We start from the raw sequence: 26,441 nt of genomic DNA, 5'->3' as shown, positions 1-26,441 counted from the left end.
GTATCAGCTGTAAAACTTCCTGAGCTGTAGCGTTTAACATTGATCTTATTGCAAGTGTCTCCCGTGGTTCTTTCCTCAACCTACAATATGACTCCATATGTCTTCCCAATGCTCTCCAGTTCTCCTACGTTATCCTAGAGGAAATTTTTTAAAGATAATTTAACGACAATTTTATCACTAGGAAAAGTTTTCAAACGGTTTTCAAGTGGTTTCTGATGACCTCGCGATTATGCTCTCCATCTTTTTCTTTTCTCTACATTCTTATTTTCATCCTATCAATAAATCTCCTCTGACACTGTTAACAGTTATTTGTTTCAAATTTGATTTTGAAACGCTTGCGACAGCTATTTTATGCTTGAATTGATTATTTTCATATCTAGCGGTGGTATAACCACTTTGTGAGTTCAGTGTTGGGTAGTAGTCACCAGGGGCGCATTCAGGATTTTGTCAGGGTCTGACGAGCAAATGGTCTTCTCACATTTGGGATTAAGACCAACATACGACAACTACTGTACGAGATGTACTTTTTATTTTAATGTAAAAATTATTGATATGAAAATATCAATAAGCTACATATACATTAACGACAGTTTTCCAATATGTTTCCTTTAGATAGATGGTATTTTTTATAATTAACTCGCGATCAATAGCGGATAAATCAATACGGATTATTTTTTATCTTTGCAAAGCGCGCTCTATGGACTACGTTGCCGTAATGACTTTCTGACTTTCGCGTCATACCATCTCGGTTCGCTACCTTCTTTTTTTATTTTTTTTTTCTGGGCAAATAACTTGTGATACCTGAATTTACGTGCGAAAGAAAAGGTTTTTCAGTACATTCCACATTTATATCTATTACTGATTCTACCAAGCAAAATGAACTTAATGATAACGGGACTGCACTAAAAATCACGTCTATTTTTTAAGCGTCTGTGGGGTATGAGGGGGACTCGTGCCCCCTCTTATTCCTTCAATGGAAGTCACACACTCTTTTTAATTATTCTTTTTCTTCTCAGTCGGATCTTCCGTTGGCTTCAAAGGATTTCACGCCATATGGTACTATGTACCGTGCGTGCTGACTACGGCCACTGTCATTGTCACTGATACCGTGGCAGCCATCATTTATGGCCTCGACATACCTAAAACGGAGGTAAGGGTCAGAGTATTTTATGTCACTCAAAAGGGTAAAATTTAGATTGGATCTTTTGCGGAAATTTTAAGTGGAATATTTTTTTCCTGATGTTCAAGATATTTTGAGAGAGCATAATTATTATGGTAGAATCGATGACAATGATATGATTGAGGAAATTGGCTGCATAACCGATAAATTTTAGATGTCGTTTTTCCGCGTACAATAAAGAACCTTTATACTTACTATTGTTTAGGTCTAGGATAGCTTGACTCGGACTATTTGTAGGTAAAAGGAGGCTCTGCATATGTAGTTAATGCCTGACTATATTTGTCAATACTAGCTATGTGCATGCATTCCGTGACATGTTATAATAGTTTCATTTGCATGGTACTTGTTCGTGTCCTTAGTTCTTGTTGTGGTCCGACCGCGTGTCGTTTTCCTGTGTGCTTAGTGTGCTCATTGCTTAAGGCAGTGCTCGGCAAACTTATTAGCCAAAGAGCCAAATACAAACATTACAACTATAAAAAAATTGGGAGCCAAATCGGCTTGTTTAGTAAATTTTATTACGCTAAATAAGTAGTACACTAAAAAAACTAAATTTCATGCGTAACAAATATTTGTTCATGCGATCAATGTGCTTGCATCTCCTTGGAAAGTTTAAGTAAGTCAGCTTTGTATGTTGTTGTTTTTAATTTTAAACGAAATTGGAAAGAAGTGCAAACGCGAGATTTTTCAGCTGATCGTAAGAGTTAGGAATACTATTCGAAGCGTTGAAAATGATCATGTTTTTCTTCTCTATGTCATTCAAAGCAGACCACTTGTGTTGTGAACTAAGATCATATTTTTTTCTTCTCCAATATTTCCAATTCAGCACAAAGACGTTCGAATATAGATCGCCATATCTCATTTTTTAAACCAAGCAATAGGGTAGTTTCCTTCATCAAAGAAAACGAAAGGCATTGATTGCAACTCGTTACCCACCATTAGTGTATTCATAATACACAAATTATTTGGTTTTTGAAATACCGGTTTAGACGAATGGCAAGGGTCAAATTTTATCCTCATTTGAAAAAGGCCTGATTGGCGCCCATGCGATTCCACTCCACGTGACGTCACAGGGACCTGGTTTCTACACGATAGGATAGGAGTTATACATCGTCTGAGGTTACCAATGCATGCATGAGGCACAGAGCTCAGGGAAACATGACTTAATAATCACCTATTAAAACTGGCTAAGGTCGGAAAGTTTTATTCGTTTGATAAGGTATCAATATACCTTTTTAAGCCAAGCGCTACCAGCCAGCAAGGTACTCAGCTACCCGCTAGCATCCTGCGTCCTATCAGCGCTCAGAGCCTCGATCAAGGACCTCACAAGGCGGGAGGGGGAACCAGAAATGCGTCGCACGGACTTTTTCCCATCATTCCTACTTACGCGTCGCGTTTTCGCGCGCTTGAAAATTTTCACTTTTCATTTAATGGCGAAAAATAGATATCGTCATTTAAAAATGTAAAAGCGTGAAATACGTACTCCAGGGGTAATAATCTTTCGATTTAGGCAATAAAAAAATAATAGGAAACCACCCTATAGTATTTCAAAGCTACCAATGTCAACTTCAAAAGGAGAAAATTTCAACTCGGTTATCGTAGCATTAAGAGGATTTTTGACCAATTTTAAAGTTGCTCTGGTGTTTTAAATTCCTGAAACCTGCTGAGAAATGCTTCCCTTATACTTAAAATTTTTGTTTTAAAATGGTGTTTATCAATCGAAGAATTATCGTGGCGATGCTTCCGCACGCTCGGAAAGTGAAAAAAATGTTTCCCTTTCAAAATCCAGAGCAACATGGATAATTTGTTTTCGAATGTTATTACTTCTTCTAACATCGAAAATATTAATTTTCCTCTCCATTGTAGTTTACGATTATACTGATTTAGACGAGACGTATCGTCCACCACGAAATAAAAATTTTGGATCCACTGATCGTCTGTTAGTTCTGTATAGTTGCGCTGTATCATTTATGCCACAGGACTCGTCAACTGCTATTGATAAAGCCGAAACCAATTTCAGATCTTCGATATGCTTGGTGATTATATTCGAATACATTTTAATTACTCTATCTTTAATCGTTTAGGCCGACAATGGTAACTTTTTAATTCTTTTAAGAATATCTGCTTTGTTTTTAAAATCATGAAATAGCTCTTCGGATACATTTATAAAACATTTTTTTATCCATTTGGCGTCTGTGCACCGCTTCCCTCTCTTAGCAATCTCTTGGCTAAAATAAAACTTGCCATATTAATATTGCAGTAAGATTACATCCAGTTATTAAACACAGAAGTTGACGACTCTTGACTCCTCTGAAGTTCCTCAACTGCTTTCATCCATGCATCACCGGTAGGATATTTAGTGCTAAAATATGCGTGCTTTCTTGCAAAGTGTCTAAGTATGACTTCTAGTTGTGCGCGAATTTCTCCTTATAAATAAGACATGTCAGAAGTCCATTTAAGTTTCAACTTAACGGAAAGCTCACGATCCACTCAACTTTAAATTCGCGGTTTTCATCTACCGTTTTTTTTCGCTCTTTTTGGTAGCTTATGTTAATTGGGCTCCCTATACAAGTTATCAAAAATCGATTTAAAAATTTGAACTGGAACCACAAACATATATTTCAGGTCTAATAAAATCGTATAAAAATACCTGTGCTGCTAGATTGAAAAATACAACAACTTTTTAATCAGACAGGACAACGGCAGACAAGGTAGACAAGACAAAACCGTTCACACTGCAACTGCTATTCTGTAATACCGATTTGTAGCCCCACTACATCAAAAAAAAAAGTATGCGCGCGCGTGCTTGTAGTACCTTTGTATCACACCAGGGTACGCCGAAAAAATACAAACAATTTCAGTCGGTAGCTTGTATATGGTTTGCGTTTACGTTTATAAAAACTAATAAAATTCAACTCGATGTTCGTTACGTATTTTTCGGCAAAATTTCAATTGCCTATCTTTTAACTTAAACAAAAAATTGTGCATGGTCTCAATTTATAATTTTAATTTATCAAATTAAGATGTAATTTTATTCTTACCAAGTTTTTTTAATGAAAATGTTATTTAGCTTTCCGAGGATATTTGTGCCAGAGCCGCACTTAAGGAGCCAAAGAGCCACATGCGGCTCTGGAGTCGCACTTTGCCGACCACTGACTTAAGTCATAAGTGCTACATGACTGGAGTGGAATCACCATGTGCAAAACATCCTGGCGGTGGCTTGCACGATACCTCGTTGATGTAGATGAAAGGCTGAGGCCCAGTGATGGATTTCAATTCGGATAAACACAATAAATTCATGGGGCACTAGAAATATTAAAATAATTACAGTGATTTTTCGGCGTATGCTTTTAATTTACTTCGCAATGCTAATCTACACTGCTTACACGTTTAATGCCTATTATTTTTTATGAGGATATTCCATAATTTTAAGAGTAAGCGTTCATCAACTATTGGTTGATGTCTTCGCAATTTATTAGGAAGCGTAGGAATTTTGGTTATTTGGTGTAAACTTCATTTGTTGGTATTCGATAGTATAGTAGATATTCGAATTTCAAATTAATGTATTATTTGAATTCTATAAGTTAACTTTCTGTCCCTATATTTTGTTCATAGATGAGTAGCTTCTTTGTTCCTCATATATTTATTTAAAAATCATGCTGCCACCAGGCTTGTAGCAATCTACTTGTAGCAATATGTAAGAACAAACAAATAAAAACTCGTAAATAACAAGAGGTATTGCTTACTCATCAGGCGCCAAGAAAGGTAATGAATCGTCCCCATAGAAAGAACGATTCAAATTTATCCCAGCGGAGAACTGATTCATTTGATAGTAATGCGTTAAATATTTTTATGGTGTTAATTACATTATTTTACATATTAAGTTATGTGAAAATTAAATATGAGATAATTTTATTGATAAATGCATAAACTATATTTTTTCTAAATAAAATAAGTAAAATTTAAATTAAATCATGTGCGCTGATATTTTTTTAATCCTACTAATTCATTATAAGTGCTGAATTTTCCGCCGAAAAATCTTTGTGTATTATTGGGCTAAATAATTCTTCAACGGAGGCTCTATGGATGCTAGAACTCTCATTAGGTCAGATTCATACGAATTTAAATGCGAAATGATACCTCGAAACACCTAATCATATTTGCTTTTGGGCTTTCAAAATACTATTTCATATGGCATTGCCTTTTATATTTTTACTTCCTTTTTGTGAGAATTTCAAGTATACATATTATGAATAATTTAGACCTGTGCTATTGGAGTCATTGACTTCATTACATTTTTTTGCAGGATATCAAGGGCCTCCTGGATTTCGTTGGAATATACGACTACAAAGGGATGATTGAGAAAAGTTTCAACGAGCAAAACGGAGAAGTAAAAAATTTCACGCCGGTTCCATCAATTATAATGGTCGTCATATTCTGTCGAGGACTTATTCTTTGGATTATAAATTTAATCGTCTTTCTCCAATTAACGTTGGCAATGAAGAAGACGATGCAGGACGACATCCCTAAAAAAGTAAGTAGGACGCAAACAATTCCGCAATGAAGCTGATGATTTTATTGTTTAGCGCTCTTGTAATTAATGGAGATTTACATGGAAGATTCCTCTGCAATTTTAGTCTTGTCCTGGCAATTTCCCATTATGTTTTTTCTGTCTTCAGTAGGCAATTGGCTTATTATTCCTAATTTTTATCTCTAAACCTTTTTATAGTTCCTCTCTCTCCGCTTACGGTACATCCCCTCATGTATCGCAGCTGTAACCTCCGCGGTAACGATAAAAACGCGTTTTGTCCCTTACTGCAAGGCCAGAGCGGCCGTAAACGCTATAGTGTCAGCATTTTTTCGATGGCCGTTTCAGTTTCTATACAGCATTTTATGAGATAACTTTTCTGTGTCGGTGCAACAGTATTTAGGTTTGCTAAAATTCCCTGAAATTTTAGGAAAATTTCTGATGCAGACAGCAGATGCAACGATGCAGACAGAAAATATACCCGCAGACTTACCCCAAAATTACGTAAAATCTAATTTTTATCTCCTGTAAATAACGCAGATGTAATGGAAGTCGATACGGGGTGGTCACCTGTGGCATCTCGTTCAGACCTATGTGGTCCGGTATATATTTTTTGGCACATTATTCGTCAAAATACGGCATAAAGTGAAAAAAAAGATTATTTAGCCATTACAGTCTCGTCGAGGAGTATAATATGAATCATATTTTACACCCCTCAATTATCATTGTTCTCCTATCAGCTATTCTTTTGAATTTAAACACCTTTTATTCCTAGAATTGAGGGTATTTTATCACCCCAAATATCGTTGCCCTATACTAGAGATATTTTGGGTTTTATTTTCTTAAAATACCGTAATATAACCTAATGTCAATAAAGATATCGTCACTTTTACAACCGTGAACTTGCACTCGTGCCCTAGCAGGAATACTTTATGTACCATTTGGGAGACCCATCATCCCGGGAAAAACCTCAGTCTATCTCTCTTACTCACCCCTTCTCATCTCACCGTACAACTCTCGCCTACCCTTACCCCCTCTGTCAGCATCTTACTTTGGTATATATTTGGATGTAAGCATGATTAGTCTCTTGACGTTGCAAGGATGTAAGTCGTGAAATCTATGTCTTGCCCATCAAAATATTTAAAGAATTTACATTAAACGCGGTAAGCCACGTTTACACAACCGCTCAAGTGACGATACAATAATTATTTTGCGCGTACTTTTGTGTTGTGGGTGTTGTGTTTTGCTTGCGTTAGCAGAAACTTAAATGCGAAATAATATAATTTGATTGAAATACATTTTTTCATAGATTATGAAAACATTTGCAATTTGTCCATTTTTTCATTTCAGTAATTTATATTTTTTTATTGCAGTTAGTAATTTTCTTAATATAATTTTTTCATTTTTTGTTTTCTTTCATTTTCTAATTTTTTATATTTTGATTTTTTTGGAATTTACATAAGAAATAATAAAACAATTGAAATTTCTTAAAAGTAGAAGAGTAATATATGAACCTCACAAATTTTAATTATTATAAATTCCATCATCTTCTCGCGTTTTGTACAGTGACCTATCTAAATCTCGATCTCTCGATTGCCTAAGTCCTCTTTCCTCAGGGTTCTTGTGTTCGAACCAATGTCACTACGAGCCATATCAGTCTTCTACTCTGTATTCGCTTTTTCAAGCTTTCAAGGATCAACCTCAGCGCCATTTTCATGTAAATAATGAATTTTGACTTGAATTACCTCTCTATTTCACTAAAAAAACTAAAAATGTTGTTCTGCTTCGTGCGCACGCTTTATTTTTTTGACATCATTATGTACGTCATCACTTTATCGAGCGATCGTTCATCACGGAAAATATCTCAACCATTCTGAAATAGGATGCTCTCCCATTACTCTAGGTTCTGCACTCAATCAACAGCATCACAGGCTTAACAACTGTTTGCTTCACGGAGCATTAAACTTCTAGTCATAGGCAGCGTTTTTTTTCTTTTTCCTGTACCAGCATTGCTATAAATGTCTATGTATAATGTCTGATTTACAAATGTAATATGTGAGAAATGAAGTGTGGAAGGTCCACTTTTTGTTATCTTCGGTCTATGAAGAGCTGTTATCCGAGCTTATTGTGGAATGTATCTACATCTGGCCACTATCTCTCTAGCCGCCACAATAGGCTTGGGGCTCTAAAGGGGCAAGCGGGAGTTTTTGGGACTAGAGCCGTTAATCTCTGTAAGAGAATACAAAAACATTTCGGTGCGCGTAGTGAGTGATTTGACCGCTGGAGTTCGATTATTTATTTATCTAGAGGAAAATATCTGGCCCACTTTTTATGAGGATGGTCTCACATCACACAGGGCGGTGTAAACTTGGCTAATGTTACCTCACGTCTCTGTAATGCACAGGACTTATTCTGGTGATAGCACGTTCACGAAATTTGCGTGCAGGCAAATAGTAAGTTGGGATTTATTGAAAGAATTCTTGGAAAATGCGATGAAGAGGTTAAAGAATGATGTTTTAATCCCTCGTGGGACCTCATTTGGAGTACGCCGCTGGTGTATGGGACCCGTGTGAAAAAGGAATGGTTTCGGATAAAGATATGGAATACAAAAGCGAGCAGTGGATTCGGGGGTCCCAGGGCGGGCCCCGCAAAGAATAAGCTCTCGAGGGACCGGGAACAAAGACCGAGACTTATTCGCCCGTGCCACCTCGAGACTGGGAGGACAGAGGAAGGATAAGGATGGGAGGCATCGCCGCGATGAGAGCCCGACGACACCTCCAAGGGAAGGATAGGAAAGGAAGGGAGGGGACGAGGAATCCCGCACCGTCACAAAGGCGGGCGGACCCTACTAACAGCGAAACCAAGCTTACGCAATTAATATTCTACCGATCCTAGTGGATTTTCCTATGAGGAAGAAAAATCCATCGATCGAATCGGTAGATACAAAAGCGAGCAAGAACTTTCAGGGTTCAAGGCGAACCCTGATGAGGGTACAACGCACCGGGGCCCGGAACCAAGCCAGGGGCTTATACGCCAGGAATCCCGGGGAGGGGGAGGAGAGAGGAAGGAAAAAGGATGGAGACGCCGTCGCGATCGGAGCCCGCCGGCGCCCCCAGGGAAAGGAAAGGGTTGGAAGGGAGGGAAAGAGGGATAAAACACTCCAGTGCTATGGAAGCAAAGGAGGCCCAATCTAGCGAAACCAAGCAAAGCTATTTCTCTGCCACCATCCCGGAAGGATTTTCCTATGAGGAAGAAAAATCCCAGATAGGGACAGTGGGAACAAAAGCGAGCAGCAAGAAAATTGCCACGACAAAACATAGTAGTGTAACTGATTCAATTAGGAATTGGAAAATCTAAATACAACAAGGATGAAGTTCGCCTTGAAAAAATATTTTACTTAGCCGGGATTCGAACCTGGATCTCCCAATTGCAATTATCGAAGGGAATACATTACATGAAATCTTTTGCGGAGGTTTCCAGGAGGATACTTTTTACCTGATGTTCAGATAGATTGAGAGAGCATAATTATTATGGCTGAAACGATGACAAGGATATGATTAGGGAAATAGACTGCAGGACCGATAGATTTAAGATGTCGTTTTTTCCGGGAACATTAACGGACCATAGTACCTGCGATTGTTTAGCTTGAGGATAGCTTCACAATTACTAGGTAAAATAGGCTCTGCATGTATAGTTAAAAACGTACTATATTTGTCAATACTAGCTATCTGCATGCAGGGATGCCGACTTACAAAAATATTGGAGGGGCCCAAAACGAGGATCTTTCCACGGGAAATTTTATAAGTAGTGAGTTTTAAGTTTTTTAAGCATTTTAAAAGAGTCATGTGATCAACATTGGAACCCTGATAACCCGAATCTCGATATCTGGACTCTCCGGGGTAATCCGGCTCGGGCCCCCTCAAGCCCCATGGAGTCGGCGTCTCTGTCTGCATGCATTTTGGCATGTTAAAACTAATGCATGAATCGCTTACTGTGCTAACCTTTCGTTTTCCATTACTAACCAGTAGTTTTAAATGCATTGTAGAATGTTGGTGTCCTTAGCGCTCTTCTAGTTTCTGGTCTGACCGCGCGTCGTTGTTCTGTGCCCGGCATGCGAGCGCGTGCCTGATTAAGACTATAGGATGAGTTCTGCATGCCTGCTGTGGAATTACCCCGTGCCACAAATCCTGGCCGTGTCTTTCACGGTACCTCGTAGGTGGGGATGTAATGACGGCACGCGATTCTTCCACACTTCTCTTTCCGCACATAATCCTACCTCAGTGTCGACGTCGTGCTCGTTAAAGCCAGTCAATTAAAAATTGAAACATAAATTTAAATCAGCCCTTGGCGGAAAATTCCATTCATATTCTTGGGGGCGTTAATGGAAAAAATAGCGTGGATCGGACGCAATCTATCATACTTCTGCGGAGCTACTAAGAAGTAAAGTATGGACGGTCCCCTTTTTGTAATCGTCAGTCGATGGTGAGCTATTATCCGAGCTTATTTTAGAATGCATCTACATCTGCCTCGCAAGTAAAAATTACTCTCCTAAAAAAGTTTAAATATATTCTGTGATGTAAAGTAACGAAGTGGAATTAATGGCATTACTATTAACGGTAACATCTTTGGTAACTTTTACTTGTAATCGATACGTTTTTAAGAAAGTGATTTTTACTTGTGGCCTACTCCAAAGCTCGTGCAAGTAATCGTCACATTTAAGTAATCAAAAGTGAAAAGTTGAATTCCACGCACACTGATCGATAGTCAATTACAGCTACTTTAATCTGATTCATGGGTTTACATTTTTTCAGAGCATATTTATTCATGCCTAAAGTACCTAAATCATACGCATTGTTTATTATTGTATGAAATAGTATAACAAAATAATTAATATGCTGGTATTGATCGTAGATGTTTGAAAAAATATTGACATTGATCGCGTCATGTACTGGAGCATAATTGAAAGTAATTGTAATCCTACCGATTCCCATTTCAATATATAATTTTCAGTTGTAATTATTTATAAAATTGACGGCGGAATTTTAATTTATCCCGATCATATTTTTTCTATGCCTTTCCCCATCGCTGATTATTGTTTCGCTGGAACTAGAATTTTCATTAAAGAGGCGTTTGAATCGTTTTTCTGTGTAACCTCCAGGACAAATACAACCCTTATTACCGTTCGTAATTTGTCTTCTTTTGGTGTCGTATAAATCTCCGAAAACTTACGCAATCATTTTGAAATTTTTAGAGTACAAAAATGAAGCCTTTATCAACATTTTTCTTTTTCTTAAATACGAAAAATTTTCCAAACCAAAGTGTTTTTGCGCTAAGGAAGTAGGCAAAAACTAAAAAAAAATCAGCCTCAAAGAAAGTTAATTCACAGCAGTTTACTCTACGAAGGCTCTTTAGAATATGTAACAATCTGGTGGTCACCACCAACGATATAATAGCAGAGAACAACTCAAACGAAAAGTTCGCTGCATCCAATGGCAGGCGAAGGAGCGCAAATATTGGCACCAACACTGAGCTTAAACTTTTCAAATTTGAGAACCATGAAAACGATGAACAGGGTCTTCTTTAATAACCTTGAATGTTCGATGATGATAGTACTAAGTATAAGCGAGTGATCGGAAGCCAAAAAATGTGGGGTTCCCGATGAATTATGTTGATACAATGTAGGTATGTTGCTCCCACTCTTAATTTCTCTGCTGCTGTCAACGTCCAATTTCTTCTTCCATGGAGAAAAAAAGGTTCATAAGTAGCAGCTGATGAGTTGTTTCCTTACTTTTATGCTTGTATTTTTCAGCAGTAAGTAGATTCTTCTCTTTGTAAAAAGGCCTTTTCGCCTGTGCTATTCTGCTTGTAATTTCTTTTTCTACTTGGCAGTGGTGAATGGTCGTTGGTCAATGGGCTTTCGGCGTAGAAAATCAGTCACCAAAAAAGGAGCAGTCTAGGTGTGCGTCCTTGTTGACTCATTTCTCTCTCCCGTTGCACATTCGCAGTCACTGCAGCGCAAGGACTCAACGGAGAGCGACGACGAGTGGTCATTCGGCAACTCGGGTAAGCGGTCCGCGAGAGGGATCGGAGGTCAGCGCAAGGGCACTAGAGGGACGGCTCCCGAGAGGAGGTCACACCAGCAGGCCAAGGATGAGGACGACCGGAACAACGGCGACTTCATGCGAGTTCTTAGGTTGGTGTGGCTCAATATTTAAGGCGATGGCAGGGAATCAAAGTAAAACAGGGAATTTGATGAGACCGCATGCCAGAGGAGTGCGCTGTGGATGGAATGCCCAATTTAGGCGGAAAAATTATTTTTTTTTTCAAAATTTGGGGAACATATAATATATTTTCGCATTTTTATCGAGTCATTAGTAAAGGTATTAACCAACACTATTAAAAAAAATATAAATTCGCTTTAAACTACATTTTAGCAATTTAGTAATATCTAACTTTAGTTAGGGACTAGGCCTAAACTAGCGGTTTGACAATAGCAACTTCCGGGGTGGAATGAAGGGCTTGTGCGATGGATTTACTATTCTTCGGGGTGCGACTGTTTATGGTTGACTTTCCTGCATACTTCGCATATGTGTTTACCATTAGAGAGATCCAGGGTAATGGTGACTCCTAAGTATTTTACGAGCTCGGCATTCGATAGTTGGATCCCGTTAGCTGTGTTACTTCTTGAAAAGAAATCATTTACTCTAACATTCGTCACCATACCCTTTTTAAAATTTAATTTTAACTCCCAGGAACTGCACCATTCATTTATGGCAGGCAGGTTCTTTTCTAATGCCAATCTATCACGGATGCCATCAATATCTCTGTACATAACTACATCATCTGCGAAGAGGCTGATTTTGCTCGTGACTGCGGTGGTGATGCCATTTATGTGAAGAAGGAACTAAAGAGGACCTATATCACTTCCTTGTGGTACACCTGAGGTAACTTTAATAGAATCCGAGATTACTCCATCCAAAACAGCTCTCTGCTCGTGATCGTTTTTTATAAATCCTTGATACTACCTAATCCGTGCATATCAATTCCGCGTGCCTCTTACTTTTGAATCGGCTTTGAATTTGGAACCTTATCCAATGCCTTTCCGCAGTCTAAAAATATAGCGACAACTTGAACATGTCTGTCAACCGCGGCTGAGATGCCATGAAATATGGCAGTTAGCTGGGTTTCGCGAGGCCTCCCTTTTCTTTTGCTAACACATTTTGGATGTCTAGATGGTCCATTATCGAAATGAAAATAATGTGCTCCAAGGTTTTTCGAGAAATGGAAGTAAGTGATATAGATAGGCCTGTAATTACTAGGGTTTTCCCTTTTCACCACCATTATATATGGGCGTTATGTTCGCGGTTTTCCTGTCTTTAGGAGCAATGTTTTCTGATTTTACAAATATTATCTTTAAGTAAGACGCTATCTCTGGTGCTTATTCCTTATATACCCGAGCTGGCATGATATCAGTGCCTGGAGTATTTGTTTGGATCAATGGATCTGAGTTGTTTTCCTAGACCACTGCTTGAATTATAGATAGAAAGGTAAAGATGTTATGTACGTCGTGACATTAGTGAAGACGCTATAGGGCAAGGAATGTAAGAAATTAGCTTTATTTCGATTTTTGGTCACTTTATCCCTTCGATCATTAATGGGGAACATGCATGACCTTTGTTTCTCCCGTTATTGTAGCCTATCTTATAGAGAATTTTCTCACCAATCCGAATATATAAGCCAAAGTTGTCTACGTCAATCACAAATGCTGTAAAGTGCTAATGAAATTCTAAAAAAAATCGACGAAAGTCACGTGACCCGAAACGCTTTCTCATTGGCTTGACGTCACCGAACAATATTCAGTCTCAGTGGCCTCAGTTCTCCGTAAAATTCGATGTCTAAAAACTGCTGTTTTTCAATGAATACAGATCTTTAATGTCGTTAGGGAGTTGTTGATGGAAAAAGAGGGGGATTGTTGGAGGAATGAGGTGAAAAGAAAACTGATTGACAAAATGACTGAAGTGGGATTTAAGAAGGCGCAGTCAGACAATTTAACTATGGTTGACTCCTTTATGGTGGCCACCTTCCTTAAAAACAGTGATTCTTTCGTCGCCGCCGAGATGCGTGGAGTGAAAGCAAGCAGGTAAGCAAGCTATTTAATGCATAGGAAAATTTTTAAGTTTTAACATTGTTTTCTGTTTATAAATACTTATTTTTAAAATCAAATAAACTAACCTTCATCAGAGGTTAATAATTAGTTATCCATAAATTTAATACCAAGCTTATCATGCGGTTCTCTTATATCAGCTCCATAGTCGTTTGCATATAAGTAATGAAATAATATACTAATGTACAAATATGTTTCAGGTATGATTAATGCCTAAATAATTCTGAATTATTACAACATCTTCACTCACCAAAAATACGATTCGGCATTTAGGAAACTAAATGTGTCTCATAATATGACACTATCTCTGAAAAAAAGAAAAAAGAGCTGCAATTTATGTTGCTGCTCCTGATTTTGAGAAGACAAAGAATACTTCTTGTCTATGGATTGAGTATGACCATGATTTTGTAATGAATGTTGTGGCTGCCGCCACAAGATTTTGGGAGAAAAATATTTTTCCTATTCTTTTCAACAGCTGTAAACACGATTATTTTTTTTAGTTACCCCAGAACTGGCCCCATATCCTTCTTGTTATATTTTCGTAATAAATTTATTTTGCACTCCCTTTCACTGTAGGCATTTTTTCAAGGATGCTACTTTATTAATGGAGCCTGAAGATTAATTAAGCCACAAGATATAATAATCACATCATCCATCAAGGTAATAAGATTGTGATCTATACAGGCATGAGGTACTAACATTTTAAATTCCCTAATGCGTCTGATAACACGCTCAACATGAATCCTCAAGCTGGAAATTTTTTTCGTCTCCATTACTTCCTTTTTGGTGCTCTTAACTTCAGACTTAACACTGGGGGGTGGAATTAATGTGCAGCCTTTTGTACCAAGAAAGCTATCAATGTGTTTGAAACCCCGATCAGCCATCACAGCACAATGAGAAGGCAAGTATTTAAAGTAATCACATTGTTCTACAAGCAGTGAATCAGATATCCGACCTCCAAAGCCCTTAGATATGTAATTTTTGTAATCCATCAGGTGTGCTAGACACCAATTACTTCAGAGTATTTGCAGACTTGTTTTCCGACCATGTTAGAGCTTGTTTTACAGGGTCCGATGGTTTTTCTATCTCTACTTCTAAGCAATCAATAATTGATTGTACATGGCTATACCTTGATCGAAATGGTATGTACAGTAACTCTAATATCTTTTTCTTGGCTGGCCATATAATGAGCTGTTTCATTCATTGGGATATTTATGGAACAGCATCATGGAACACCCTACTAGCTGTGCTGAATGATATGCTAAACTCATCAGAGAGAATAGTAAAGCATTCATTAAGTCTAATCTTTTTTAGAGATAGCATGATCATGGACATATGTAAATTTGTGTTTCTCTGAAGAGTGCCCAGAATGAAGCTACAGTTTTCAGGTACACCCATTTATAGCTTAGGGTTTCTATTAATTAAATTTATTCCTGCAATTGCTACTTGCTTTCTTTCAACTGAGTCATTTTCATTAAGATATTCAGCTTCTGAGTCATTAGATGAATTATCAGAAAAACTGTACTCATCTTCTTCACTCATATCCTCCTCAGAGCTCGACTCCTCACAAGTTTCACTGACTTTCCTTCTCTTCAAACTTTGAATGGGGGATGTCTGGGTATTTACAGATTTTAATTTTTTTGTGATGTCGCCCTATCAGAAACACATGTCTTTATTTGCGTTTGTTTACTCCTGAATTTAGTGCGTACTTGAACCCCAACACTTGATGTCACTTGAGAGGAAATACCTGACCTACTCTCCCGGTCATCCTCTGACTCAGCTTCAAGTTCACATAGTTTGTCAGCTTCATTGCCACTGGAACCTGTGCTAAATTATCTATATATATGAATTGAAAAATGCAAGTATCAAAGCTCCATGCACACGTACTTAAACCGGTAGAAAAATGCGCAGCAAGGTCAACCCGAAAACCTTGCTGCGCATGCTGCACCACCCCGCGAAAGTCTCCATCAACACGGTAGAAAAATCTTATAATAATACTTTTCTTGAAATATAATAACTCTTTTTCCGTTCATAATTAAGTTTTTCCTTTGATGTGATTGTTTGTAACTTTTCAATTTATATTACGTAGCAATAACATCCTTTGGCTCAATTCAATCTTTTTTAACTCACAAAAATAAGACTTGCAACCTTACTGGCACGTACGCTGAAATGATCCTCACAACAGAAAGCTGTTGATAATTTCGATATAGAATTTACGTCTCTTTTGCAGGCTCTCAACCATTTTAACCCCTTCTTCGAATCTTTCGGGACATAAATGAAAACCTCCTTCGGCGTGGAATTTGAGGTATTTGAGCAACAGGTCACGACACAAGATTTGTAAACCTTTCTCTCTTTTTTCTCGTTTACATCCATTATGCTTGTTATGCTTGAATGAAATAATCAATTAAGGTTAGTGAAAATCACTAATTAAGAAACAAAAGCAATAATTTACTCTAAATGCCGTTCCATCATTAGCATCCACTTACTTTCTTGTCAAAATATAAACAATAGTCTCTAGCAATATCGTTCTGTGACGTCACGCGTCCATTGCCCCATGACGCAGTGTTTTCAGGCTGCCGAGAAAGAATTATTTTTAAAGAGTGATATCTCAGTAAAAAACCGCAGGCCACCTGTGAAATTTTTACCTAATCCATTTTAGATAGTGGTCTTCCGATTCATCTGGTTATAAAAAATTGTGCATGTTCCCCATTATTGAAGAGACTGCTGTCCCTCCCTTACGTATGACCAGAAAGCCTTAGGATTGTTGTCAACATATTCCACCTCTATTTTCATTCAATTCCTCTCTAAGAAATTTCCTTTGTCTCTCTTATAGTTTTTTATGCTCTAAATTAATTTTTTTTCTCTCACTAGTAAGACTTGCATGTGCCGTTTTCATTTAGCGTGCATTGCTCTTTGTCGTCCTAGAGTTTTACGGACTTAAGCGTTGTGCCATCCCGGTTCAGCATTCAAACATTTTTCATACTCGGAATCGTATTATCCACAGCTTCATGCATTATGGCTACAAACTTGTTCCATGCATCGCTAGTCCAAAAATTACGACTAGCGCCAATAAATAATAAATAAATAAATAAACTTTATTGGCTCTAGGAATCCTTTCCTTTGGAGCCTAAATAAATACATAATCATAAACACTCAGACTGAGAAGGTTAACATAAAAAAAAGATGAAATCATGAAACACGCAACCAACCAACTCAAACAACCACCTGTATACAGATTTCCAAAAACATGAAACAAAATCAAAAACCATACAAAAAACATACAAACCAAAAGTTGCAAGTTGCGGACGCTTATATAATTCAGGCATCATAAAAATAAAAAGAAAACAAAGACTTTTTGAAATTATTGAATGCTGAGATATTTTTTAACTCTTGAGGAATCGAATTCCATACATGGCATGAATTAATATAAAATGAATTTAGGTACATGGTTGTTTTATGAATAGGTACAATTAATTTATTTTTATTTAATTTGAATGAATGGTATCGATAAGTACTGCTTTAACCCTTCGAAATCCGACTTATAGAATAAGTTGCTTCTTCTCGACGAAGCTTTCTTATCGGAGACGATATGGAATTTTCCGTGCTCAGCTTTGTGGTCACTAATACCAATCATCGCGTCTGATCTGATGATATACTCGGGAATATTCGTTGCTTAGCGGTCTATGTTATCACCCCTAGTAGGTGTATGTAAGTACCTGAGCCAAAGAATTGGAATACAATGTGAAAAGCAACGTTTATCACAACTCCTTGTCTTTATCTTCATTGAAAAATATATATTTCTCTCAATCGATCGATGGAACGTTGAAATGACCGCTAATTATGGAACTACTAATATTTTCTTGAGAATGAAAACACACCTTATCTGGCCATCTATCTCTTATATCGAATTTAAGCTACATTCTGGTGGTCTTTTATTCGCACATATAAATAATCTCTTAACTGAATACTTGATTGAACATCAAGCACTTTCCAAACCACTGTCTGCAAAATTCTTTGCTCTGCTTGTAATCTCATCTTTGACTGCAATTAACACGCCTCCTCCTGTTATCTTTATGTATATTATGTATGATTTGGGAATATCTCTCTGTCATAAATTTCATCCGATTACCAACTCTCAGTTCCAATGATTTTATCTCCTTCTGTTTTTAAAATTAGATGGAGGAAATCAGCTACTTTGTTTTTAATAATTCGACAATTTGCAACCACGACCGACATTTTTTTTCATACGCGGTTTTATAACCTTTCCTGATAATGTAGTTTTTCAGGGTATTTTTCTGATATACTGTCACTATGCTCACATAAGTATTAGCGGCATTTCAAAGACGTTTTTGTTGTTTGAACGGAACCTGTGATCCCATAATTTTCTACTGTGGCAATGATTTTCACCATGGGAAAAAACCGTCGCGATGAAGAAAAGTGTAGAAATCCGGCTTATATGCGTTGTTTTGTTTCAGAGAGATGAATGATTTATGACTCACCATATCAGATTTTATGGCAAGTTTGGTAGCCTAGAGGAAATATCGATTTCCTTCTTATCAAAACCAATATAAGTCTTTTGTTTCTTTTTAACAAGTTGTCATGAGCGACGTTGTGAAATTTTTTCCTTATAGAATGAGGAAAAAAGATATTTTTTCATGGAATGCTTGTTTTATTCGATTTAAATTGCATATTATTACGTAGGCTTCCGCGGTGATTTAATTGGTGATTGTTTTTCGGGTTAATTCCGCGTCGACTCATTTTATGGCGGACGACAGTTTCGGGCGCGTCCCAGCTCCCGTCTCGACCCGAAGGCGGCAGCTGGAACGCGACTCAAACTGTGGTCCGCCAAAAAATGGGTCGACGCGGTAGTAACCCGAATCACTTAATTGCATATATTATTTTACCGATCCGTATTATTTTCGTTTTCAGCAAACTATGGGTATTCGGAAATGAATTTTTAGCCCCAACACGCTGTGAGAGATATTCAATCTGGCGAAAATTGGAACATTAGTATCCGCTAAAGATTTTATAAAAAAAATAGAAATTTACCCGATTTTTAACTGAAAGCGTCAGCCTGATATTGATGATAATCACGCAACACGTCACATTTGGTCACAACGTTCAACATTGAAACTCGGAGAGTTGAGATATTAGGACCAAAATGTGTGGAATAGAGAAGGTTTAAAGGTGAGCGATGGTGTACGCTGTAATTCGGTCGCAATGTCATTTTCAATCCAAAAGATATTTTTATCGAAGAGATATTGGAATGATACTACCCCACGGAATACAGAATCATTTGTTCATCAGTATATGTGTTTCTCCAGGTCTGCCAAAAATGCACAAGGGGAAAAGAGTCTGCTGTTGATTTATTTAATTTAAGCATTACATCAAAAGATGATGGTCCGAGTACCGTCGATGCGAGGCCTAATTTTCTAATTCCTTCAGTTCAAGATTTATCTTTACATTTAATTGGCAATTTTTCGGCTACTGGGGAAATATAATCGGTCAGTCATCCAAAGTTATTGAAGAAATCAGGAAGTTTGGCCTCGCATCGACGGTATTTGGACCATCATATTTTGATGGAATGCTTACATTTAATTAATTACCAGTACACTCTTTTCCCCGTGGATTTTTTTGTGTAATCTGGAGAAGCACGTATACTGCTGAACAGATAATCATGCGATTCGTGTGGTAGCATCATCCCGATAGTGGCTTTTCTTCTACCATGTGACTTTGACCTTTGAATTTGAGTTTTACTTCGATTTTGTGGAGAGATAAATTTATGGAAGCCGTCCCCTTTTGCCACTGCCCACAGTATGTACGCGACTGTTATGAATTACCGCTAGATGGTCTTATAGCTTATCTAAAAATGTAGCAACTCAAGAGTCGTAATGGGCCCTAATTTTGAACTGATTTTTTTCCCGGCAGCAACCACAACGAAGTCCGATCTTCGCTAAGAGAGAACGGTATGCCGCCAACTGAACTGCGCAGTCAGCTTCCCTGGTCGTACTTCAATTCCAGGGACGAACCAGCCAGACCGCCAAAACCCACGAAACTCACCAGGGAACCAATGCCTCCTGTCCCTCCGCCCGATTACACCTTGCGGTTTCCACAGGCGACCAGACCCAGCCTGACCGGAGGTCAGAACCTTCTTCACCCGGTCAGCCGCAACAATAGCAACAACTCGGCCGGCCGGACGTCGCCCCTCCATCATCTTTACGGGAAAAATCTTCCCGGGGCCACCCAAGTGTACCCATCTTCGTCGGTGCAAGAAAGTCCTTACCATCGGACACCCCCCGTGGTCGCTTCCAAACCAACCAACATGTACGGCGGAAGCAACTGGATCAGGAGGGCACCCGATGTTCCGCTGGCTGCGCAACCACCTCCTCTGAGTCGTCTTCGACCTCCCCCACCGCCAGTGATTCCAGTTCCAGACTACAGCGAGCCTGCAGCAGTACCTCCCATTCCTGCTCCAGACTACAGTAGTGTCGGTGGGGAAAGGGGCGAAAGAGGAGCCATATGGAGGCAGAAGCCACTCCACACTGCGCCACATGTCATAACAAAGACTCCGTTACATCGAGGTATGTCCGCTTACATAATCTTGAACAGCAAAAAATCATAATCATCACTGGTCAACAATCTTAAATTTGATTTGACGCAGCTCTCCACTCAATTCTCCTAAGAGCTAATCTTTCCTCACCTATGTATTTCTTCTCTTTCACATCCTTCTTTACCTGTTCCATATATTTTGTTAGAGGTTTTCCTTTTTCGTTCTTGCCATCCACTTGTCCCTCGACGATTGTCTTCATCAGGCCATCGTGTCTCAAGATACATTGCTGATAAGGTTGATCCGTCTCCTCATAAAGGTTTTCATGATGCTTCTCTTCTCTCCTACTCTTCTTAGGACTTCCTCATTACTAACTCGGACGATCCATTCGATCCTCATCATTCTTCTGTAGCACCACATTTCGAAGGCCTCTATCCCTGCTTTCTCCCCTGCTGTCGATGTCCATGTCTCACTTCCGTATAGGATCGTACTCCGAATGTAGGTCCTTGAAACAAAAAATTTGATTGGTATTTCCTAGGGATTCCAGCCGGGTCAGAAGTAAAGGAGCAGACGCACAGTGGGCTAGAATCGAAAAAAGCTGGCCAAAACCTCAAAATCGATTTTTTTGAGCTAGGAAGTTGAAACTTCGCATACACATTCTCAAATAAATTGTGCATAACCACCCAGATTATTTTGGTCCTGTGTTTTCACTTTAACAACATATGTGAGGTCAAAGTTGAGCAAATTTAGCGAAAAACGACCACCCTCGATTTTTTCTGAAAATTGCCGACTTTATCCTCGTGCAGTGGTTTTATATATAGTTTTATCGACAAAACTGTTATACCATCTTAATTGACACTTCTTATTCTTTCATTTGAAAGGTTTTTAAAGATTTTGTTTCATCAATAACCATAGATACATAACAAAATGGCGGAGCCTGTTTTCAACCCATTTTTTTACATAAACGTAGAAAAAAAGTAGACATTGTCACCGGCTTACACTAAGTAACTTATATCATGTCGTTCTTTGAAGCTTCTGTATTGTGAATCTAATGTCAAACCTTGCACCAATTTGCAACCCCGAATTTTAAATCGTTTTTTTGAACGCACGGACGACTCCGGTTCTGGCCGGCGGCGGCGGAGAGTACGGCGACGCGGCAAGCGGGTGGATGCAATATGGTCTCATTCACTTTGATGTGTGGATAACGGATATATTAGCGACAGAAAATAATCACCAGAAAGTAAAATTAATAAATATTGCTACGAATGACTCTCATTATGCAATCGCTGGGCACTGCAAGAGGTGCACTGAAAGGTTTCTTTCTTTGAGTGCATTCCATGGAGAATTGACTTAAATCGCGTGCTTAAAGTGGGGAAACGGACTCTTTTATTAACAAACAAGATCTATTTCTAGGCAAGAGTCCTCGATGATCCATGGCCTACCCTTCCTAACCTGCTATACATATTTAAAGGCCTTCTGACAGCGGTCGTTTTATAGTATTGTTGTAGTGCCGAGCCCTTCGAACTTGTTTTTGGTTTGAACTCCTGCTAGCTTTAAAAGTTTCGGAAGGCATATTACTCACATCGAATAATGTATTCTTTCTAAGAAATACAGTCTATTTTAATCTATGCCTTATGCTCAGTTTAAAGTATTTATTTAAATCTCTTACCTATATATCAACGTCATTATTCTTAATAAACTGCGCTGCTGACAAAATGGTTATTTTTCAGAAATATGTTACCATACAAATATAAAATAAACAAAAGCAACACAATTTACACTTTTCCCAACTAACATACTGCAATTAGCACTGTCAGCAATAAAAGGTTACTGTTTTCATTCACTATCTGACGAGTTTTTATCACTTTCACTGTCTGAGCTAAAGCATTGTTTTCCTTTTTCAAAAACAGATCCATTACATTTTTCGGCAAGCTGTGTGTTTCCTCCAGTTTGATTGGCGTAATTTTTGTCATTAACAGTTATGACATTAGGAGTTGTCGTCGGAATAAATCCCTATTTGTGGCCACTCGTGCCATTTTTCTAGTCAATCGTTCAGGGAACTTTCTCACGTCCTTATACCGAGCCTATATTGCTTCCCCTGACAGTTGTCGCAATTAAGAATGGACTCTTTTGCAATGTCAGCTCCTTGAATGAAGACCTTATGTACGGTTGGTGGCATACCATTATTGTATTTAAAGCATCAGTGAGAGAGAGAGAAAATTAAATTATTTGAAGAGGAAATCTAGAATAATTGTGATGACTTTTGAATACTCGTGCCTATTTCCTGCTTCGCCTAACGAACAGCATTTTATACCTAAACAAGAAGGCACAAAGGTGCTCACGAGCAATAATTCATGAGACATAGGCCCTCGTTCTCACGTGCGATTATATTGCGCATGTCCTAACTGCTGTCAAAGCCGTGTTTGCAAATTAAAGTGCACTTTATATGCGACGCGAAACTTGGATCTGTGGAAATGCACGTTAAGATTCGAGTCGCAGTAACATGCAGAACCATTTTTGGAAACTTCTTATATAACCTCTGCTACAATAATTTCACTCGGGTAAATGAAATCATATGCTCGCGTCACTCTTTCATCGCTGGGGTTAATATTATATCCCTGGCATTTCAGATTTTCGAAGACCCTTGCACCGAAATTTTGTGAGCTGCATGGACACAATTACTTAGTGAGAGGGCCTCTCAATCAGACATAAAATAATAGTCGGGGTTACATTTTATCCACTTGGCAAGAGTTCTTCTTGCCTCCGAGGATGATCACTGTATCTTCCTTTTGCATTCGTTTTCCTCCTATTCGTTCTCTCGATACAACCCTGAAAACATGAATTGACTTCCATCTGCACTGGCTAAACTAGAGCAACATGTAAATTATGCTGCATAAGGAATCGTTATTAATTGCTTTAAATCAAGAATATAAACTAAATAACCTTACTGGATAAGAATAATGAACTCTTCAAGCACCAAGACAGTACTTGATTTGGCAAAATTCGGCAAAATCAAGTACTGTATTGAGCCATTATCCATCACGTTTAAGGAATATATTATTTGTTATTGTTAAAAAGTTTATTAGTTAGTAAAAGAGTCCGTTTCCCCACTTTAAGCACGCGATTTAAGTCAATTCTCCATGGAATGCACTCAAAGAAAGAAACCTTTCAGTGCACCTCTTGCAGTGCCCAGCGATTGCATAATGAGAGTCATTCGTAGCAATATTTATTAATTTTACGTTCTGGTGATTATTTTCTGTCGCTAATATATCCGTTATCCACACATCAAAGTGAATGAGACCATATTGCATCCACCCGCTTGCCGCGTCGCCGTACTCTCCGCCGCCGCCGGCCAGAACCGGAGTCGTCCGTGCGTTCGAAAAAACGATTTAAAATTCGGGGTTGCAAATTGGTGCAAGGTTTGACATTAGATTCACAATACAGAAGCTTCAAAGAACGACATGATATAAGTTACTTAGTGTAAGCCGGTGACAATGTCTACTTTTTTTCTACGTTTATGTAAAAAAATGGGTTGAAAACAGGCTCCGCCATTTTGTTATGTATCTATGGTTATTGATGAAACAAAATCTTTAAAAACCTTTCAAATGAAAGAATAAGAAGTGTCAATTAAGATGGTATAACAGTTTTGTCGATAAAACTATATATAAAACCACTGCACGAGGATAAAGTCGGCAATTTTCAGAAAAAATCGAGGGTGGTCGTTTTTCGCTAAATTTGCTCAACTTTGACCTCACATATGTTGTTAAAGTGAAAACACAGGACCAAAATAATCTGGGTGGTTATGCACAATTTATTTGAGAATGTGTATGCGAAGTTTCAACTTCCTAGCTCAAAAAAATCGATTTTGAGGTTTTGGCCAGCTTTTTTCGATTCTAGCCCACTGTGAGACGTTCCGATGGTTGGCACTATTGATAACATGAAATCTCGGCCTTTTGGGCAGCGGCCTTCTCTGTGTTGTCTCTGCGCCAGTTTTGCAAGCTCTCTTGGTGGTCTTCTTTTGCCTGAAGATGCCAGGAGCAGAGCTGACGAAACTGCCGCACTCACAAACTTATACGTGGCTGCGCCCTAAATTCTAAGAAGTCATCCTTATGCCACCACAGAAACCTGAAATTTAACTATCAATATCATCGTTTTTTAAATATGATAACTGATATCTGATAATAATTATCTTCGTAAGTTTCAAGGCAATGATGCCGTAGCCAGTCCTTCAAACTTTGGTTTTTGAGCCTGAAAGAGTCAAATAGAAAGCGATAGAAAAAACAATAAAAATTCATCAGTGAAAGTGTCTTAAAAATAAGTATAACTCTGGAATTATTTTGCCTCGTAAATATTTAGAGCTGCTCAGAAAAATTTGGGGGTCGTGGGCCAAAAAACTCAATTTTGCTCTCTCTTGGGTCTCCTCGATTTACTGCTAATCCTGAGTATTCCAGGATGACTTTTTTACCCTAGCGTTGCTGCTGTGGGGCTATTCACACCACTGGTATTTTGATGGTGCGCCGTATCACTTCGAAAACGTTCTAATCTAACAATGAACAATGAGGATATTTGGAGACCCTGATCAAAAAGATTCCTCCAACTTTTGTTTCTGAGTCGATTAATTATATGTTGAAGTTTTTCCTGCTCCTCCGTTCCAGTACAATTTACCGATGATGGCTGCAGAGTTTAAAATGAGATCTTGATAAAAGCATCGGTGTGCTAATTTTCCATTGTAAAAAGCAATATTCTTTCATCCACAAATATGATCATGCATTGAGTCTTTGTTTTGCACACAAAATCTTTATGTAAATTATTTCTAAAGCTTTGAAAGCCAAAAGTGAATGAAGAGCAACATCAGTAATCTCCTTTGTATTCTAGCTGAAGTGGAGGAAAACACTGCTTTCATATCTCTACTGATTTGGAAAACGAATTTTCTATATCAGACCATATTTTATGATCCATCTCTTGGCGAATTGGTATTCCCGAGAAATGCTTTGAGTAGTGATGCCATCAAGAAACTTATCAAGCATTTGTTTTACCCGTAATTCCAATTAGTATCATTTTCTCATCAAACAATTGATTTGTATTTTTAAATTAGGAGCAATGATGCATGACCAATTATTTCATCTTTTTCCTTTTCAGGTCGCACTAATGAAAATGGCTACTATTGATAGAAAATTCTGGTGGTGATGTGACTCCATTTCACATAACACAAAGGACCGGCGTTTGACAGTTAAAATCTGAAGGATTGACTTTGATTATCATAAGTGTTCTTTAGAATGATTGGATTTATTTATTTATAAATAAAATTTTTGATAAAAAAGTTGAAAATAAACCCCAATCATTATTTGATTTATGTGGAATACCTTCATTTATGTATTCACTAAGTAATATGGATTTTTCTGTGAAGGTTTGTGTTCATTCGAAACATCAATGGTAGCCAGCACACTAGGCTGCGAACCTGAGGGACTGGTTTTCAAAAGCGCTGTTCGTCTCGGAATGAATGGGTGTAGCGTCGTGGGATGTCGCGAAAATATAGGAAGGGTGGTGTTTTTACATTCTCTCCGGTGCCGGAATTACTTTTCAGACGAAAATATTTTAATTCAACGCCAAGTGTAATAAAAAATGAGTTTACATGTGTTACAACTTTTCATTGTGGATATAAATATCTTAAAGCTACTCCTCCGCCGAAAATACCAATTTCAAGTACCGCAACAGCCACCCAAGGAGGGCAATCCAACTTATGAAGAGCCTATTTTTTTTTCGTTTGCTCATGAAAACAGCACTTACGGTCTTCGCATCAGGGGTTTAAACAACCAGCAAACAATCACCCATGCTCTGGATAAAGGAATATACTCAGGCGGGAATCGAACCCGCGACCTTAGGATTGACGGGAAAAGACCCACCGCCAACGATTGAAGACTCCAACAATTTGGATTGTCAAAACGAATTTACTGTTCCCATCAAAATGCAGCCAAACTAATCATTCATTTTCGATTTTCGGGGGAAAGAATGATATCATCACAAT

At 38.2% G+C, this 26,441-nt stretch overlaps 1 protein-coding gene across 1 annotated transcript in view; it reads left to right on the top strand.

Annotated features, from left to right (window-relative positions):
* The window catches only part of LOC124158795, a 42,454-nt gene extending 16,689 nt beyond the window's left edge, over positions 1–25,765 (top strand). The window contains exons 4-8 of the mRNA XM_046534113.1: positions 1,017–1,150; positions 5,484–5,711; positions 11,711–11,898; positions 19,798–20,450; positions 25,556–25,765. Of these exons, the coding sequence (XP_046390069.1) occupies positions 1,017–1,150; positions 5,484–5,711; positions 11,711–11,898; positions 19,798–20,450; positions 25,556–25,584 (1,232 nt within the window). The 3' untranslated portion in view covers positions 25,585–25,765. The remainder of the gene's footprint in view (positions 1–1,016; positions 1,151–5,483; positions 5,712–11,710; positions 11,899–19,797; positions 20,451–25,555) is intronic.
* The last annotated feature ends 676 nt before the right edge of the window (positions 25,766–26,441 follow it).

The sequence above is a fragment of the Ischnura elegans genome, chromosome 5 (genome assembly GCF_921293095.1).
Source record: "Ischnura elegans chromosome 5, ioIscEleg1.1, whole genome shotgun sequence".
Lineage (NCBI taxonomy): Eukaryota > Metazoa > Arthropoda > Insecta > Odonata > Coenagrionidae > Ischnura > Ischnura elegans.
The sequence above is the reverse complement of the archived record's forward strand: the minus strand, read 5'-3'. Positions and strand labels throughout refer to the sequence as shown.